Source organism: Chionomys nivalis, chromosome 19 (genome assembly GCF_950005125.1).
Source record: "Chionomys nivalis chromosome 19, mChiNiv1.1, whole genome shotgun sequence".
NCBI lineage: Eukaryota > Metazoa > Chordata > Mammalia > Rodentia > Cricetidae > Chionomys > Chionomys nivalis.
In genome coordinates this window covers 58,546,113-58,564,698 of record NC_080104.1, presented here as the reverse complement: position 1 = coordinate 58,564,698, position 18,586 = coordinate 58,546,113, and the positions used below count along the sequence as shown (strand labels likewise).

Sequence of the window (18,586 nt, the reverse complement as noted above, 5' to 3'; positions counted from 1 at the left end):
CTCCTTAGCCTCTGCCTCTCAGTAGAGCGCAGCTAGAGAGAAAGAAGTTCCTGCGCAGATCTCCATGGAACAATTTCAAACAAACAAACCAATAAAAACCCTCGCGCCTGAGCTGTGACACCAGCAGGCGTGAGTGGTCACAGGCTGTCCCTGCCCTTCCTGCTGGGTCCTTACTTCTTAGCACACCAAGATTCCCTGCCATTCCCCTGCTTCTCCCTTCCCTGCAGTGGCATCCACAGCTCTCCGTGATGAGGTTGTTTGACGTTGCTCTAGTCCTGGTCAGGTTTACAGATACTGACTTGTATTTAAAGGTGTCAGCGACTGAGTTCACAAATGGTTCACCTCCTCAGCCCTGGGGAATAACTGCCCACTTCTGGAGGCCTTTTTCCAGGTCACAGCTCCCTGCTAGTCACCCACCCACCAGATTGAGTGGCTGGGAGGAAAGACCCGTTTTGTTCTCCCCCGCACCCCCAGGGTTTCTCTGTATAGCAACTCTCGCTGTCCTGGAACTCATTGTGTAGATCAGGCTGGCCTTGAAGTCACAGAGATCTGCCTGCCTCTGCCTCCCAAGTGCTGGGGTTAAAGGCGTGCACTGCCACCACTACCTGGTTGTTTTGTTTTCTTATTTTGGGAAACTGGCCTCAGTTACGATGGGAGGTTATGGTAGTTTTGGATGTCTGGGGACTTTCTGTGTACATTTAAGAACCCATTTGCTGTGCTTACTTAATGTTGCTCCAAAGGGTTTTATGTAGTAAATCAGCTACTCCGAGCTGGGCAGGAAAGTGCCTTTATCCTGGTTACAGGTCATGGACATAAAGGACAGAGGATGCCAGAGTCCCAGCGTGTGTCCTGCCTCTGGCTCTGTGAGTTTCTTTCACAGCTTCAGACCTTGCATGAGGCCGTGCCAGCTTGGCTGCAGGGTCTTTACTGTAATTCTGTCATTTGCCTTTGCTGAGGCAGGGCCCAGCTTGAACCCACAGTGCCAGTCTGAGACAGGCATTCAGCAGTGATTGACCAGGTGGCCCAAGCTATGGCTGAGGTTCCCAATGACAGGAAGGGCCCTGCCATGATCCCTGCAGGCTGCCCTGTGTAACTGGGCCCCCAACATGTCCCCTTGTGGAGGTTCCCTCCATGTGCATCTGCCTGTAAACAGCAGATGCTGGAGATGCCCATCTGTCTAAGCTTTGCTGCGAGTGATTGCATTTTCTAGACTCCAGTTGTCACCATGGGCGCCCCAGCCAGGTGCCTGTGGCAGCTGTCACAAGCGTCTGCAGCGCTGACTAGTTCCTGCTCAGTGTTTAATGTCTGCATTTAAGGCATATATTGAGGAATGTGACCCAGGCTTGAGAAAGCTGTTCCTGCAACAGTTTTCTCTGTTTCAATTAATTATAAAGAGTGTCGGAGTCAGACAGCCCCAGGGCATCACCTCCGCTTCCCTAGTTCCTCAGCTTCCCCAGGCTGAGTTTGTTCTTCTGTAAAATAGTTCTCGGTTCTTAGCAGGTGTCAGGCATCCTGTGAGAGGCCATGCTGGAATGGATAGCATAGCACTGTCTACGTAGCTAGTGCTCCACAAGCTAGTCCTGCACTACGACTCCCCACCCACGTCTGCTCAGACTCCACCGCAGAGCACAGCTTCAGTGACAGCATGGTAGAACCTGAAGCCAGCTCATTTGAGTGGGAATGTGGAGCCCAGAGGAGCCAGATCCTCAGCACTGGGTTGCCTGAAGCCAGGGCTTCCTACCCAACTCGAAGGGCTCCTGGTGGGCCAAGGGCAGTTGTAGAGGACAGCCAGTGCTTGGCAGGGTCACGGCTTAGCCTTTCATGCACTCTGTGTGCATGGGGGAGAGGAGCTCTGCCTCTGGCTGTGTGGCCATCACTCACCCCAAGCCGCTGGGGAGAGATCCAGGTTAAGGCAGAAAGAGCGTCATCTCCCTTGGTTTCACCATACACTTTCTCAGAAGTCCCTGCAACATCTGGAGTTGGCTGGCCCCAGCACAGTTAGCCACAGCTGTTCTCTGCAGGTGCATGTGTGGCCCTTCCTCTGCATGGGAGCAGAGCCCTGCTGGGCCTTATCCTCCCACTGCCCTCAGCTGGATCCTCAGGCAGTGCCACAGGCTCAGCCCCTGCCCGGAGGAGGTGCCGTACCATATCCTGAGCAGGCCTAGGGTGTCTGACCCATGACTTCCCATGCAGTTATCTGTCTCTCTGAAATCCCCTCAGGTGACACGCACCTAAGGGACCCACTCCACAAACAGCAGTCTCTCCCTCTGCGGCCCATCATCCCCCTTGTCGCCCGGATCTCAGACCAGAATGCTTCTGGGGCCCCTCCAATGACAGTCCGGGAGAAAACACGCCTAGAAAAATTCCGTCAGCTGCTTTCCAGCCACAACACCGACTTGGGTGAGTTCCCTGGAGCCCTGGGCAAGTAGGTGCAGTGGTGACTGGGGTCCTCAGAGGACAGAAGCTTCTTCTCTTCCTTCTTTTACTTTGTCTGGGGCCAGAGCCGTGATGCACAGGTTAGAGAAGTCTGTTATCAGAGACTAGGGACTGCCGTCAGTGTGACCGCCAATGCAGTACCTGTGCTCCATCTCTGCTACCTCCAGGGGTTCTCAAACAAGTCCACACCTGGAAGTGCAGTGCTTACTTCCTGGGCCTAGGTTGCCTGCCTGATGCTGACAATGAGAAATGAATCTTGCCCGGGTCTGGTTGGCAGGATCACAGCAGGACTGGGGCTGTGACAGTTTATTGCAGGCACTCAGACTTTTTATACCCTTATTAGAAACAGAATACACTGGTGGTTGCTAGGATACAATGATGTTTACAGGCCATGTTGCATGCTATTCAGGGTTCACAAGATTCATGCTTCAGACCAGTTGTCCTGTCAGACTTCTGTATGCTTCTCTGACTTGTAGGAAATGCAGAGATATACGGCGGTCTCAATGCCTTGCTGCCTGAGGGAGTGCACTGGTCTCTCATAGTGCCTCAGCAGCCACAGTCTCTAATCTGAAAAACCTGTGATGCCTGCCTCTCAAGGCAACTAGACCAGGCCAGCTCCATGATTCCCTGTGCACGCCCACAGCTTCTCTGAGCCAGTGACTGCTGTAGGTGTCCTGGCCTCCGGTAGCTCAGGGCTGTGGTATGGAGCCTTTCCCAGCTTGTCTTGGTAGGAGACATCTGGCTGAGGTTTGTTTTGGGCCTTTGTGGAAGCCCTGATTCAGGGAAGCTACTTTCTGTTATAGATGAATTGAGGAAGTGGAGCTGGCCAGGCGTTCCCAGGGAAGTTCGACCAGTCACCTGGAGACTCTTGTCGGTGAGTTCTACCCACTGTGAGAAGCGTGGGCATCATACAACCCTCTGCCTACCAAGATTGGTCTGGGAATGTTGATTTTATGCCATAGAATTCTCTAGTCCCACCACCTAGCAGGCTGTGAGGCTGTGTCAGAAGAGACACATGCTTGAGAGTTTATTCCCACGTCTGCAGGTGAGTGTGTTCCTACAGACGAATGCAGAGGAGGCCAGAAGCTGACTCCTGTGGTCACAGTGTCACTTTCTTAGCAGTGTGGAGGATCTGGCAGCACAGGAGGACCCCAGAATGCTGGCTGAGAGCAAGCATCGACACTCCTGAGTGTTCGAAATCTGTCTCCCAGCTCTGACGAGTCAGTTCGCCAGCCTCTCAGAAGCCAGACAGGCCTCACTTTGACCACGCTCAGCAACACCCCAGCTCCTGCTCCGGGGTAGATGCTCGTTCACTTAGTAAAAGGCCTGCTTGCTATGTGCGCTCCCCAGATCACACAAGCGCCCGTGCCAGTTCTCCGGGCACTCACCATGGAATGCGCTACATAATGCCTTTAAGGGTGTGTGTGGGGGTCTCTTGTCACTGTCCCCAGCCCCTGGTCTTACAGCTGTGCGGTCAGTGCCTCTGCCACTTCTAGTAAGTTCAAATGCTGCTCAGAATGAATCTGGCAAGCAGAAAGGGAACAGGAGGCTTAGGAGGAAGAATGGGATGCAGGCTGAGAATAAGAACAGAAGCCAGGGTGCCAGTTCTGCCCTAGTCTTTTGACTCCGTTCAGCGTGTTGAGCTGATGGTTCCCACTGTTACTCTGGAAAAGAATGTAATCTGTACCAAGAAGTGTCACAGATGTCACCAGGTCCTTCTATTTCCCTTGGAGGCTGTGACTTGGGTCCAGCTCCCTCCCTCTGACCTCCATTTAATGCTCAGTGGGACCAACTCTGGGAGCTCCACAGTGCGAAGCGTGGGACCGAAGCCATAGGCGAGTTTAGAAACCTGGCCTCCCTTCATCTGCCCACCCAGGGCCCACTAACCAGAAGAGAGCAAGCACCACGTGGCCTGAACCGAAAGAACCTACCTTGTCCTCTTCACAGTCTTCTTTCTGTTCCTTGGTGGTTTCCCTGCCACTGCTCAGGCTAAAGTGAAAATTCATCCTCTGACAGGCAGTGTTGTCTTTAGGGCTATCTCCCCGCAAACACTGAGCGGCGGAAGCTGACCCTGCAGCGGAAGCGGGAGGAGTACTTTGGCTTCATTGAGCAGTATTACGACTCTCGCAATGAGGAGCATCACCAGGATACCTACAGACAGGTGAGTCTGCCCCCAGCTGAGGTATCCAGCAGTGCCCTGGGACCTCCTGGTGCAGTCCGATGATCTGTGTGTCTAGGGCTCCCTTGCCTCTTTTCATCCAGCAGCTCTGACTCTGGCGTTTTAAAATTGAACTTACCATGTATGTGTGTGTTGTGTGTATTTAAATTTTATTTTCATTTTTATCTATGTGTACGTGTGTGCATGTGTATGAACATGCACACATGAGTTCAGATGCCCTTGGAAGCCAGAAGAGGGTGTTGGATCCTTGGAGCTGGAATAGAGACTGTTGTGAGCTGCCCCATGTGGGTCTGAAAACCAGACTCAAGTCTTCAGGAAGAGCAGCAAGCACTCTTAGCTGCTGAGCCAGCTCCTGATCTTTTTCTTCCCTGAGACAGGGCTTCACTGTAGCTCAGGCTGACGATGAACCTGCCTCAGCTTCCTTATTGTAGGGGCTGTGGGTATGTGCTGCTTACATCCTTAGATAGATGTGCTTTAGCCCCGGCCAGCGGTGGTGCTTTCTCGTCTTTCATGTGTGTACAAATCGTCACACACACAGAGACACAGGTGTGTACACACACACATATCCCTCTTGGATTACCGGTAGGTGTAGGAGTTGATCACAAAGGCGTGGTTGACTATCCTGTGCGGATTAGGGGCCATGGGACACACAGCAGAGACAGAAGGCTCAGAAGTGGAGAGTCCCGCCTGGACTGGCACCAGTGTGCCCCTGTGACTGCTTCAGTGCCCTCTTAGCACCCTCTGCTTGCAGAAGTCCTAGGACCTGCAGAAGTGTCTGCAAGCAGCAGCCTCACAAGAGGGAGAGCTGCATGGCTGTCCCCAGAAACCTCGTGACTTCTTCTGATGTGAACAATGTCTTTAGGACGTTAGCCTGGGCACTGGAAAGGCCTCAGAGCTGATGCTGACTACATGACCTCGTGGGCGCAGAAGCGAGAGCTTCGGCTCTGGTGACTGGAGCCAGTTGCCCTGACGCTCTGTCCTTGCTGACCTCATGAGCGGTCCTGTCCTGGTTCCTGTTCCAGCACATTCTTAGCAACAGTTGGAGCCCTTTTTATTCTTAGCCATAGTTGTGGGTTTTATTTGTTATTTAGATAGGGTCTTGCTATGTATCACTGGCTGGTCTATAACTCACTTCATAGACCAGGCTGGCCTCAAATCCTGCCTCTGTCTCCCAAGTACTGGGATTACAGGAAGACTGTAATTACTATTGCGTGCACGCACGCACGCACGCGCACACACACAGAGAGAGAGAGAGAGAGAGAGAGAGAGAGCGAGAGAGAGCTGGTTTTTGAGACAGGGTTTTGCTATGTTGCCTTGGCTGGCCTGGTGGACCAGGCTATCCTCAGACCTCAGCCTCCTGAGTTCTGGGAATACAGGCCTGCACCACCACACTAGACTCTTAGGAATCATGAATGAGTAAGATCCTGAAAGAGGGGTACATACTTGGTCATGTCTGGTAAAAAGGTACCGTCCCAGAGTTAATCCAACTTCAGAGAATCAGAGGAGCACCTCGGGCTGCTTCAGGCGAGAAGCCTGTTCTGTTTGATGAAGTGGCTTATTTGGAGGGTAACATGGGGTCTAGCTGGGCTTTGTCTGTGTCAGTAAGTCTCTTCGAGCCAAACTGTGCTCTAAGTGCTCCTTTGATTCTGACCCTTAGACACTCTGACCCTATGTTTGGGCTGTGGCTTCTGTTTTTCAGATTCACATTGACATTCCAAGGACAAATCCTCTCATCCCGTTGTTCCAGCAGCCGCTCGTCCAGGAGGTGAGCAGATCCCTACTGTCTGGTTCTCCTGCCTGGGCCCAGTGGCTCCTGTTTGGTGCCTCATGTCCAAGGTCTCACATATTCTCATCTGCCCTTCATGACAGTCCTGGGTACCAAGTAGTGCTTGGCCCGAGGCTGGAGGCAGTCAGTATCCTACCTTAAAATTTCTGCTCTCAGGTTTGTTATACTTTCTAAAGCTAAAATGGTGATTTTTTTTTTGTGATAAAATATATATAACATCAATTTGCCACCCTCTTCCTTTTTGTGTAAAGTGGGTAATTAATAGTACCCAACTCAAGGCACTCCATGCATTTCCAGATATTTTTCCATTTTCCCAACTTAAATTTAGTACCCGTTAAATAATAATCCCCTTTCTTCTGCCACCATCATTCTGTTTCTTGTGTATGATGTAAGCACTCCAGACCTCCAGTACAATGTATAGCAGTTGTCATTCATGGTCTGGCAGAATTCACAGTGTCAGAACTCCCTTCATTAAAAATTTGTATTACATTTATTTATTTGTGTTGTGGAAGGCATGCCATGGTGTGGGGGTTGGGGGCGCAGGGGACCGCTAACAAAGGTTGGTTTTCTCCTTCCACTCTGGTCATCAGTCTTGTCAACAGGTGTCCCTTTATCCACTGAGTCATGTCTCCACCCATCCCTCAACTTTAAATATTCCATCATCATTACTAATATTCTATCACAAATGTAGCACATATTATGAACACGTGGGTTACGTGTCCCATTCAGCTGTAGTGATTAATGCTGTATTGATCATGGGTATGCAAATATGTTTCAATTTAATATTTAATTCCTTTGGAATTAAATCCAGAAGTGGCATTGGTAGTGATGTTTAAGACTGCAAGGTAACAGAGCACATGGAAGGGTCCAGTGGGCCCTTTAACTTGTCTCCAGCAGGGACTATCACCTCATGAGGTCAGCGGCTGCCTCTGTGGTTCTTCTGCTGTCAGGACATGGAGTGTCGGGGCTTTTGAAGGGAGCTTTGCATTCTCTTCATAATAGAGAGGGACGATGGGAAGGATAATCTGTGGCTTTAGATACTGTTCATAGTTTCATTTAAGTATAGATGTCTCTCCTGCTGGGATCTGTCGTAACTTTCAACACCGAAGGGAAGATAGTAGGGTGATGCCTTCATTGCTCCTCTGAGATGCAGCACAAAGGAAGTTGAAATGCATTTCTTTCCTCCCTTCAGTTTCTGAGGCTCTGCCCTGCTTTCTCCTCCTTCCACCTTGCGATGTTGAGATTCTTGCCTCTCACCCATGCATGCCAGCTCTCGTTTTAGAGATGTGGGCAGTGGCTTAACGGGCGTCTCCACTATTGGAGCTTGGATGCAGAGATGGAAGCCGTGCTTTATTCTCTTCAGTTTTGCTCGCCTCACCCTTGTGTACAGGGTGTGGTCATTGTTAGCAAACAGAGGCAGAGCACTAGCCCCAGTCCCAGTGCTGAAAGATGCTTGAGCATCATGTGTAGTGAGTCCGACTTGCCCCGGTAGTGGGGGAGAGGTGTGGGAAACCCTTCAGGTTCATCTTCTTCTCCCTGAGGAGCAGTAACTGCAGACCCTCCTACAGTGCAGAGCCTGTTTCCCCCATGCAGCCGGGCTTCCTGTCTTCATTTGCGTCTGTCTGCACCTTTTGAGTATGATGAGTGTGCATCTCCATCACTCATTCTCCTGAAGAGGCTCTGCCAGCTTTGTATAGTTGGCCCTGTAAAAGCCAGTCACCAAGGCTGAGACTTTGGAGTGGCAGGTGCCTTTATAAGTCCTTCGGAAAGGGCTGCCATGAAGACAATTGTTTGATTTTTGTGACACTGGGGATCAAACCCAGGGCCTCATAGAGAACTGAATCTTGACCCCCCTCCCCCCGAGAGAGAGAGAGAGTGGTGGAGAGTGCTGCTCCCTCTAATTCTTTAGAGACAGGGAAGATTCAGAAAGACACCAGAGCTGGCCTGTGCAATACCTCGCTCCCAGAAGTAGAGAAGTGCTGAGTTTGTAATCTCCAGCACCGCTGTTTCCAGTTTTTACGTTGTGGTCCCCAGGCACTGAAAAGACAGAGGGCGAGGAGCTTAGAGCAGAGCAGCGCACATGTTCCAGCTCTCTGCGTTTCCCTTCCTTTGTCCCCCAGCATCTTAAATCTCCCTAAAACCTTTCGCTGATCCCAAGATAGATGGTGATGTGGGTAAGTGGAGGGAGAAGTGTGTCCAAAGATTAACACGTTCCCTTTCCTTCTTGTCTTCCTAGATCTTTGAAAGAATTCTCTTTATCTGGGCCATCCGACACCCTGCCAGTGGCTATGTTCAGGGGATCAATGACCTGGTCACTCCGTTCTTTGTTGTCTTCCTCTCGGAATATGTAGGTAAGCAGCACTATTACCATGCTGAATGTGCTGTCACTTTGCTATCTGCCATCTGCTTGTTTGTCTTCCCAAGTGTGCCGCTGGTGGCAGTGTCTTGCTGAGCACGAGGCAGGCAACCCTTTGCTATACACAGAGCATCTGGGCAGCAGAGGCAGCCTGAAGCTTATCTCGTGAGACAATCACCAATCTCACTTACAAAGACTGGTTTCCCCAGGACAACAGTCAAGCAGGCACCCTTCTCTTCTCAAGAACAGAGCTTGATGGCTTAATCAGGTTATTTTTAGGGTTCTCCAGATGTGTCTCAGACCCAGTGCCCATGCGGACATTTGAGTTTAAGTACCAGCATCCATGCTGGACCTCGGGAGTAGGATGTGGGCATGCAGAGGATGCTGGAGGGCGGGGTTGGCCAGAAGGTGCCCTGGGACCCTGCTGTCCCCCTACTCTTCTGTCCTGACCATGCTGAGGCTTCTCCACAGCCACAGCCTCTTCCTCCAGTCCTCAAGTAGACTATTGGTTTTTCAAGACAAGGTTTCTCTGAAGCTTTGGAGCCTGCCCTGGAGCTCGCTTCTGTAGATCAGGCTGGCCTTGAACTCACAGAGATCCACCTGCCTCTGCCTCCCGAGTGCTGGGATTAAAGGTGTGCGCCACCATCGCCCAGCTCAAGCAGACTCTTAAAGGAGCCAAAGAGTTTGGTTTTCCCTTGGGTTTCCTCAGTTTCTGTGCTTAGGGGTTTCAAGAAAACCCATGGGTGCCCAGTGCTGGTCTCTTTGTCAAGGGAACAGAGAAAGGCTGTTGGAATCGAAATGTGTGAAGGAGCAACCAGGTGGCACAGCTATAACCTCAGTATAAGGCTGGGCATTCCAAGCTCTAGCCTGGACTGCACAATGAAATACTGTCTTAAAAGATCAAATGAAGAAATGAGCAGGCGCTCCTAACTGACAAAAAAGAACACTGGGAGGAACCAGGAACACACCACTCCCAAATTAAAGCTCTTTACCATGTGCACAGTGCCAGCCGTGTCATGCTTATCACATTGACCCAGCAGCTCTGTAAGGCAGACGTCTCAACCTGTTTCAAAGCCTGAGCGGCTTAATGAGTTTTACAAGCTCTAAGGCGGATTCTCTGACTTTAGTGCCTTTGTTCTTCTCATGATGCGATCACAGCTGAACTTAGAGCCTTATCCTTGGGGTCTAATGGCGCCACCTGCACAGCCCCCATGTCAGAGTAGGGAGCATAGTTCCGTGGTCCTTGATGATTCTTTAAACCATTTAAAATTGACTATTGTATATGTGCACGGGCTGCTTGTCTGTTTACCGTGTGAGTGTAGGTGTTTTCAATGGCCAGAAGAGGGCAGCAGATCCCTTAGCACTGGACTTACAGGGGCTTGACAGCTGCCTAGTGTGAGTGTTGAGAATTGTACCCTGGCCGTCTGCAAGAGCAGGAAGTGCTCTTAGCCACGGAGCCAGCTCTCTATCCAGTGTATGCCTCTCTTTTTAAAAAGAAAATGCTTTTATTACTTCATGTATCTAAGTGTTTGCCTTGTCTGCATGTGTATCAGCGCAACATGTGTGTACCTGGTGCCTGTGTAGCTCAGAAGACGGTGTTGGCTCTCCTAGAACTGGAATTATAGATGTTGTAAGCCACCATGTGGGTGCTGAAAACCAAACACAAAGACTGACTCTCTCTCTCTCTCTCTCTCTCTCTCTCTCTCTCTCTCTCTCTCTCTCTCTTATTAATACTTTGTTCTCCTGTATGTCAGGAATTGGGATTTAAAATTACTCCAGCTAAATGGCAGATTGTTTCAACATTATATATAAACTACATGCCTTTTCTTTATCTTTCTCTACTCCTTTTAAAAGCAATCTTTAGGTTTTTTTTTTTTTTTTGTGTGTGTGTGTGTGTGTATGCATTTGCCACCTGTGGGGATCATAGGACACTAGTGGTACCTTGAATTCAGGTCATCAGGCTTGGTGGCCGTCACTTTTACCTACTGAGCCATCTCACTGGCCCTCTCTGGCTTTTGTTTATTTAATTTTTTTTAATATTTATTTATTTATTTTGTATACAATATTCTGCCTGTGTGTATGTCTGCAGGCCAGAAGAGGGCACCAGACCCCATTACAGATGGTTGTGAGCCACCATGTGGTTGCTGGGAATTGAACTCAGGACCTCTGGAAGAGCAGGCAATGCTCTTAACCTCTGAGCCATCTCTCCAGCCCCTCTGGCTGGCTTTTATAAATTAGCAGTTAGCACCCTAGCTTGCTTTGTGCTCATTGTTCGTAAGAGTTGAAAGCAGCAACCTAGTACTGGATCCATCTGGAGTTGGTGGAGAGATTGTCCACAGCTAGCTTGGCCCCAGCAGTGTCTTTACTGTGTAAGCCAGCTTTGCCAGGCCCAGTGTACAGTCCTGGAGGGGTTCCCCGAGACTGGTGTCCTGCACAGCCTGTCAGTCTAGCTCTGAACTGAGGAAGTGAGCATCAGCTCACGTGTGCAGGTGTGTAGAGAAAGGCGTGTGGACGTGTGCAAGTGATAAGGATGTCATATGGAAGAGCAGGTTTGGGACACATCCAATTTATTATTCTTAAAAAATTGAATCATTTGTTTTGTGTGTCTCTGTATGCATGCCACGGTGTGTAGAGGTCAGAGGACAGCTTATGGGAGTTGGTTCTCTCTTTATACCATATGGGTTCTGGGGACCGAACTCAGGTTGTCAGGTCCAGCAGCAAGAACTCTTACCCACTGAGCCATCTTGCCAGCCCAACATGGCCTACCATAAGAAGCCGTTTCTTTCCAGCAAAATAAGCAGTGGTTCAGTTGCTTCGTTCTCTTTCTCCGTGTGAAGCGAGCCAGCTGGAATTCCTTTGGAGATTGCTTAGAAGCTTGATCAGATAGTACTACAACTCCCGGAGGGAAGTCCCTCCTAGACCTCTGACTCATGCCCATTCCCGTGGGACCGTCTCTCCCTGCATTTGTCAGAGAGGATCATGATTAACTTGTTCCATGCGACAGTGCTTTAAGTAAGACAGCAGAGCCTGTCTCTCACAGGTAAGTAGTTTGGGGCGCTAAGGTCCCACACCTATCTCTCTTGTCTTATCCTCAGCATGTAGCTTCTCACTCAATATCCAGAGTACATGTGTGTGTCATTGCATCTACATTCCAGCCAGCATGGAGGAAGAAGGGTAGAAGGGCATGGGTCTTTTTTTCTCTTCCATTTTTGTGTGTGTGTGTATGCATTTATCCATGTTTGTATGTCTGGGTACCTGTGTGTGAGCATGTGTGTATGCAAGTGAGTGTACTTGTGTGTGCACATGTACTTGCATATGGAGACCTGAAGTTGGTATTGAGGAGCACCTTGGTCAGTCTTCCTCCATACTCAAAAGGCAGTCTGTACATCAGACCCAGAGCTCACTGATATGACTGATCTCCCTAGGCAGCTTGCTCTGGGATTCTCTGTCCACAGGTGAACTGCTGCTCCCAACCAGCTCCATGGCTTTTGGGGATCCAAGCTCTGATCCCCGTGCTGTGAGGTGAGCTCAGCCCTGCACACTGTTTCTGTTTAACGCCATCCTGTAACTGTGTGTGGTTCTTAAGCTACGTCTCCTGTCTGAACCCAGTTTTATGGACACACCCAGTAATAATCCTGGAAAGTCTATTCCGAGTTTACAGTCCCCAAGTTCCTTTTGCTTGGTGGAAAAGGGAATAGTTTCCTGCAGGCAGTTGTCAGTCATCCTATTTAGACTCCACAGAATGAGTGCTAAAGTAACTGGCCTCCCCTTCCTTAACCTGGCCGTGTTGTAACTGAGTCGGCAACAGTGCCTGTCATTGAAGTCAGACGTGCTAAGACTAGTTCAGAACCCACTCTTGTCCCTTTGGCGTGTCCAGCTACTAGGCTCTGATGAGTCTTGGCGGTGTACACGCTAAGCAGACAGTCTGCCCCTGAGCCCCATCTGCAGCCCCTTAACTGCTTCTTGAACTTCACTCTCCCCTGTGTGCCCTGACTTCTGAAGGCCTGGAGTGAGGCACTGGCAGAGCTGGCTTCTCAGCTCCCTGTATCTGCTCCCGGCTTCCATTCCGGCCACTCACAGGGGCTTGGCCATGCAGTTCCCGTCCTGAGACCCTTTCCATAGCTTCTCCAGCTTGACGTGGGCTCTGTGAGTGCTGTTCTCTGCCTCCTTCTCTCAGCTCTGCATTTTTAATTTTTTTTTCCTTGAGACAGAAACTCTAACTCTGGCCATCCTGGAACTCATTCTGTAGACCAGGCTGGCCTCAAACTCACAAAGATCTGTCTGCCTCTGCCTCCTGAGTGCTAGGATTTAAGGTGTGTGCCGTCAACACCCAGCCTAGTTTCAACTTTTTTAATGTGTGTGTTTGTGTGGTGTGTATATGGTGTGTGTCTGTATGGGGTGTTTGTGTATCGGTAGAGGACATCTTGCAGGAGTCAGCCGCACCATGTGAGTTCCAAGATCAAATTCAGATCTTCAGGCTTGGTGGCAAGCACCTTGCCTGATAAGCCATCTTACAGGCTTCCTAGAATCAACATTTTAAACCTGAAGCCTTATCATGCCTTTACCTCCTTATCCCCTGAGTGACTGCTTCCTGAGAAGTCATCCTCCCTAAGACCCCAAGGCGTCCCATCATGTCCTCCTGGAACTTAGTACCCCATAGCTGAGCTATTTTCTCCAGTAGCACTTCATATGCCGCCATTTCCCTCTCCCTTCTCATGCTTGGAGGCCAGAGACTCTGAAGATCTCCCCTCCTCTCATGCCTTTGTTGTGGCTTCACACATACATAGACTGAGACCCATATCCCGTGGTTTAAGCACAGGATGCGCCAAAGCTAGTGGAACGGTGTCAGACGTGGCCACTAGGGGGCAGTATATCACACTTGTGGGCTGCACCCAGTGTCAGGGCAGTCTCCCATATCATGGAGGTGGACACTGAGGAGCTGGGATGTGGACCATAAGCAAACAAAGCATCCTTCATTCCGCTCTTAGATGTTTGTCCGAAGAGAATGGAAACTGTGAGTCCCACAAGACAGAACAAGAATATTCACAGACTGGAGAAACTGGGAACGACAGCACCAGCCATTCATAGCTGTTCTTACTGTGGGGTGGAGCTCCGCTGCGGAAGGAGCATGCCGCTGGTGCATGCAGCTGGGAAGGCGTGGTTGTGTGGTTACAGTTACCCGGAGCCCAAGAGTGAACAATCCCAGTCTACAGCGCTGTACGTCAGGACCCAGGGCATTTTCGTGGGGTCCAGCAGGACGTGGCTGAGGAGGAAACTCTTACGTCGTGGACCCCCATCCCCTCATTTCGCTATTGTTAACCACAGTTGTAGGGACATACCAGAACAGAACTGTGCATCTGTGTGGTTGGTGAAGCTTGCTGTGTGCACATTATACCTTCATAAAGACCTCCCTCCCAGCGTCTCAGCTGGTGGGTGGACTTCTTCAGTCTCTGTCTGAGGCCCCTTTCCTTTGCTGTGACTGCTTGTTAGGCTCCATTGCTGACAGAGTGGCTCTCTACCCCCTTCTCCATCTCCTTTCTGGAAGCTGCTGGAATTTGCAGCTTGCCCCTCTTGCTTTTCTCTTAAATGCTAATAAAATTGTCCTGGAGCAGCGGCTCTCAGCTTGTGCGTTGTAACCCCTTTGACAAGCCTCTGTCTCCCATAATGTTTACAGTTTGTAACAGCAGCAAAATTATGCTGTAGCAACAAAATAATTGTATGATGGGGGGGTCACTACAACATGAGAAACTGTGTTAAAGGGTCACAGCACTAGGAAGGTTGAGAACCACTATCCTAGAGTGAAGGAAAAAAATAACACATGTTTATATATGGTTGGGAGAACAGATGCTGAACTGAAAAAGGCAGGAAGGGACTGCTAGGTTCTGTGACGTGTCGTCTTAGCTGTTTTGTGGTGTGGTGACAAAACGCCCTCTGGCTTCTTGACCATTTTTTGGGAGAAGTGGCCACTCAGGAGCCACATCATCCCCTTCAAAACAGTAGCCCAGAGAGAGATAGGTGTAGGTGTACCTGTAGGCGTCCCTGTAGGTGCAGGTGGGCCAGGTGTGGCTTGGGCAGCTTCCACTGCGGTGGAGTAATTCTGACGACTCTGGGAGGTTGTGGCTGAAGAGACAGTGAGGCAGTTGGAAGCTAATAAAGAGGAATTTCTAGGTCTGTTTTGTCCAGATTTTGTTGAAACAAGACAGATCCCCAGGACCTCCGCCCTTTTCCACACTGACTGCTAACACCTGGGTTCCCTGCCTGTTGCGAATTACACAGTGAAGAGCTCTGATTCTGGTAGTCTATGGCATGAGGAGTGGAACTGACACGGACTCTCTGGATATGTGTCCTGCTTGGGACCTCAGCTCTTTTTTTAAGCTGCTCCCAGGAAAAAGCAGCTTCTGGTATGAGAGGCAGGCAGGAAGTATGTGAAGTCCTCCCAGCGGCAGCCATGTAAAGATAGCTGGAGTGCTGAGCCAAGTGGTATTCCTGTATGTAAGTGCTCCCTGGAGACTCTTGCTGGGTTTCCTGTCCTGAGGGGCTGAGTGCTCCCTGAGGAGTCCACTGCTGGGTTTCCTGTCCGTGAGGGGGTGAGTGCATCCCTTAGTACCACAGTATTGTTTTTTATTTGTGTGTATATGTGCCCGTGGAGGCCAGAGAATGGCTTTGGTTTCCCTGGAGCTGGGATTGCAGGTAGTTGTGGGCCATTCCATGTGGGTGTCAGGAACCAAACTCAGTTCCTCTGCAAGATCTGCAGGTGCTCTTAACCACTGAGCCACCTCTGTAGTCCACGTCTGCTCAGCTATCCCACACTGTAGCCAGACCTTATGTGTCATTCTGAGCTAAGTGTCAATGCTCTGATTGCAGGCCCCGTGTGATGGTGCCTCTGTGGCCAGCAGCTTCTCTGTGCCTCCAAAATGACATGTTTCTATGACAAGCAGAGATGTGGGCCTTGTGGAGCAGAACCACCTCCCTGTGAGTCTCTTCTCCAGGAGAGCCCGAGGCTGGCTTTCCTCCGCATGCCTTTGAGAGAGCCTGTATCCTCACAGGCTCTGGTTTCCTCCACCTTCTCTGTTCCATCTGGAGGATTGCGTTCTCAGAGTCTTGTCTGCTGTCATCAAGTCCTGGCATGAGACTCTCAGGTGACTAACACCAGCAGTGTTCACGTGACCCTCCAACCACCTGAAGTTATACACAGGATGTAGCATTGTTCTTGATTACTCAGAGGGTTGAGGCAGGAGGATTACTTGACTTTAGGAGGTCAAGGCCAACCTGGGGGGACATAGTGAGACTCCTCAAATCACAACAAAATCGTGCTTCCTTATTCCTCTAGCTATGTGGTCATTTACTTTTTCTTGGTTTGTGTAAAGTATCTGTAGGAGTGTGTACAGGTGTGAGTGTGGGCTCACATATGTATAGAAGCCAAAGGTTGGCAATGATTGACTGCAATTGATTATGGTTTTTTAGGAGTTGGAATGTTTTGTTTTTGAGACAGGGTCTCTCACCAGACCCAAAGTTTATCAGTTCAACTAGGCTGGCTGGCTGTGAGCTTCAGAAATCCCCATTTCCACCTGCCTGTGCTGAGATTATGGATGCTCACTGTTGAGGGTGCTCACTGTCAAGGGCGCTCACTATTGAGGGCACTCACTGTTGAGGGTACTCACTGTCGAGGGTGCTCACTCTTGAGGGCTTTCACTGTCGACAGTCTGACTTAGACAGTGCTGGGCTCCACACTCAGGCCCTCACGCTTGCACGGCAGGTGCTGTGCAGGAAGGGACTTTCTTTCTGAAGGTATAATGTCCCCAGCCCCAGTGGACTCCTGTGAGGAAAAAGTACTGTGCAAGGGACTTTTAGTTTTTTAGAGCAGGGTCTCACTATGTAGCCCTGGCTGTCCTGGAACTCACTCTGTAGACCAGGCTGTTCCTCAGACATCATCATCTGCCTCCCACGTTCTGTGTGTGCCGCCATGCTCAGTTTATGCAAGGGGTTCGGAGGGAGGGAGGGAAAGAAGGAGGGAGAGAGGGAAAGAAGGAGGGAAGGCGGGAGGCAGAGAGAGAGAGAGAGAGAGAGAGAGAGAGAGAGAGAGAGAGAGAGAGAGAGAGAGAGAACGAATAAACTGGGAACCAGTGAGGCCTCTGCAGTTGATGGCTTTGAGTGTCTAAGTCCTTCCTGATGGTTGGAGTCTGGGATTGCCCCGGGACCTGCTAGGGCTCCTTTAAGTGCCTGGAGCAGTGAGCCACCAGCTTGAGGAGAGCTAGGCAGTTCTGCTCGGGGCTTCCAGACTGTTTGTGAGGCTCATGTTCCACTGACTGCTGTGGGGCCAAAAGTTCTGAGCGAAGTCAGCGCTGAGGAGCCGCAGCTCCAGTGCATTTTACCAGCTGATCAATAGCTGTGTTCTCGGCAAGCCCAGAGAGGCCAATTTTGTTTTCATAAAGAGCTTTTTGGTTTTCCCATTTTGGATGCATTGCCTCTTAAAATGGCCATAAAACACCCTTAAACTCACTCCCTGCAGTCGGTCCTGGCTGCCATACACTCCATGACAACCACAGACACAGTCCCCACCTGGGGCAGCGAGGCTGGCGAGCTTTCCTGTTGAGCTCCAATTATATGTGGAGTTTCCTCAAGTGGACGGTTAATGATCCTTCTGAACAGATTGTTTATGCTGAATGAAGCCCTCCAGAGCGCACACTCCTCCCTCTGCTCAGCCATCCTCCCCGTAGGCAGAGGAAGTGCAGTGAGCTAGCTCTCTCACACCCTGCCCCAGGAAGTGAATGCCAAGGGCACACGGCTGGCCATTGTCCCCCAGCTCGTGGCCCCCAAATAGGGTTTCCTTTATCCGTAGTCCCTTTGCCCCAGCATAGCTGAAGGTTTGGAGATGGAAGTTACTGAGTGTAGCACTTTGCCAACTTGAGACTCCTTATTAATTGTGGTTTTTCCTACTTAAAACCAAAAGATTGGAACAGAAAACTGGAACGTAGGGCTGGTGAGACAGCTGCTCAGGGGAACAGCCACCAAGGGACCGGAGTTCAATCCCTGGACTCCACAGTGCAAGGAGAGAACCAACTCCCACAAGCTGTTCTCTGCCCTCCACACGAGCACTGTGGTACTGCTGTGCATGCACTCACACACAACACGCATATACATGCGCATGCACACACACGAGCACTGTGGTACTGCTATGCGTGCTCTCAAACACAACACACATATACATGTGCATGCACACACAAATGGAAAAAAAACTTTGAAATTTGACTCCCTCCCCCAAGACAAGGTTTCTTTGTGTAGTCTGTCCTGAAACTCTCTCTGTAGCCCAGACTGGTCTAAGGAGAAAAGCTGCCTTTTGTGCAGAGCTAGCGTGTGTAGGCATTGCTACAGGACTTGAGAGGCAGGAGCGCCCACCTCGCCACTCCCCTTCCTATCACAGGAAGTACTAGTTAAAGAAGCCCCACAAAGGGACACCCTTAGCCTTCTCCTTTAGGTTTCTTAGTCTCCTCTGCTTAGACCTTGGACTACACAGCCCTTTATCCCTGCTACTAGCTAAAATTTTCATGAGAAGTTAGTAGGCATTTGGGCTGGAGAGACGACGCGGTGTTAAAACAGCTTCCTGCTCTTTAGAGGACCTGAGTTCAGTTTCAGTGCCCACAGCTGCCCTGCCTGGAACTCCAGCCAGGGATCTGACACCATTGTCTGGCCTCTGCAGGTCCCTGCACATGCATGGCTATATGTACAATTTGGCTGAGTCTGCAAGATGATGGTATAGAAATACAGTGTTTCTCAATGGCATTTGTCTACAAGATGATGGTCTAGAAATACAGTGTTTCTCAATGGCATT

At 50.3% G+C, this 18,586-nt stretch overlaps 1 protein-coding gene across 1 annotated transcript in view; it reads left to right on the top strand.

The window, feature by feature from the left end:
- Tbc1d22b (TBC1 domain family member 22B) overlaps positions 1–18,586 on the top strand; it is a 50,723-nt gene that overhangs the window by 16,700 nt on the left and 15,437 nt on the right. Inside the window, exons 4-8 of the mRNA XM_057751630.1 lie at positions 2,221–2,400; positions 3,240–3,310; positions 4,469–4,597; positions 6,315–6,380; positions 8,638–8,752. Coding sequence (XP_057607613.1) covers positions 2,221–2,400; positions 3,240–3,310; positions 4,469–4,597; positions 6,315–6,380; positions 8,638–8,752 — 561 coding nt within the window. The remainder of the gene's footprint in view (positions 1–2,220; positions 2,401–3,239; positions 3,311–4,468; positions 4,598–6,314; positions 6,381–8,637; positions 8,753–18,586) is intronic.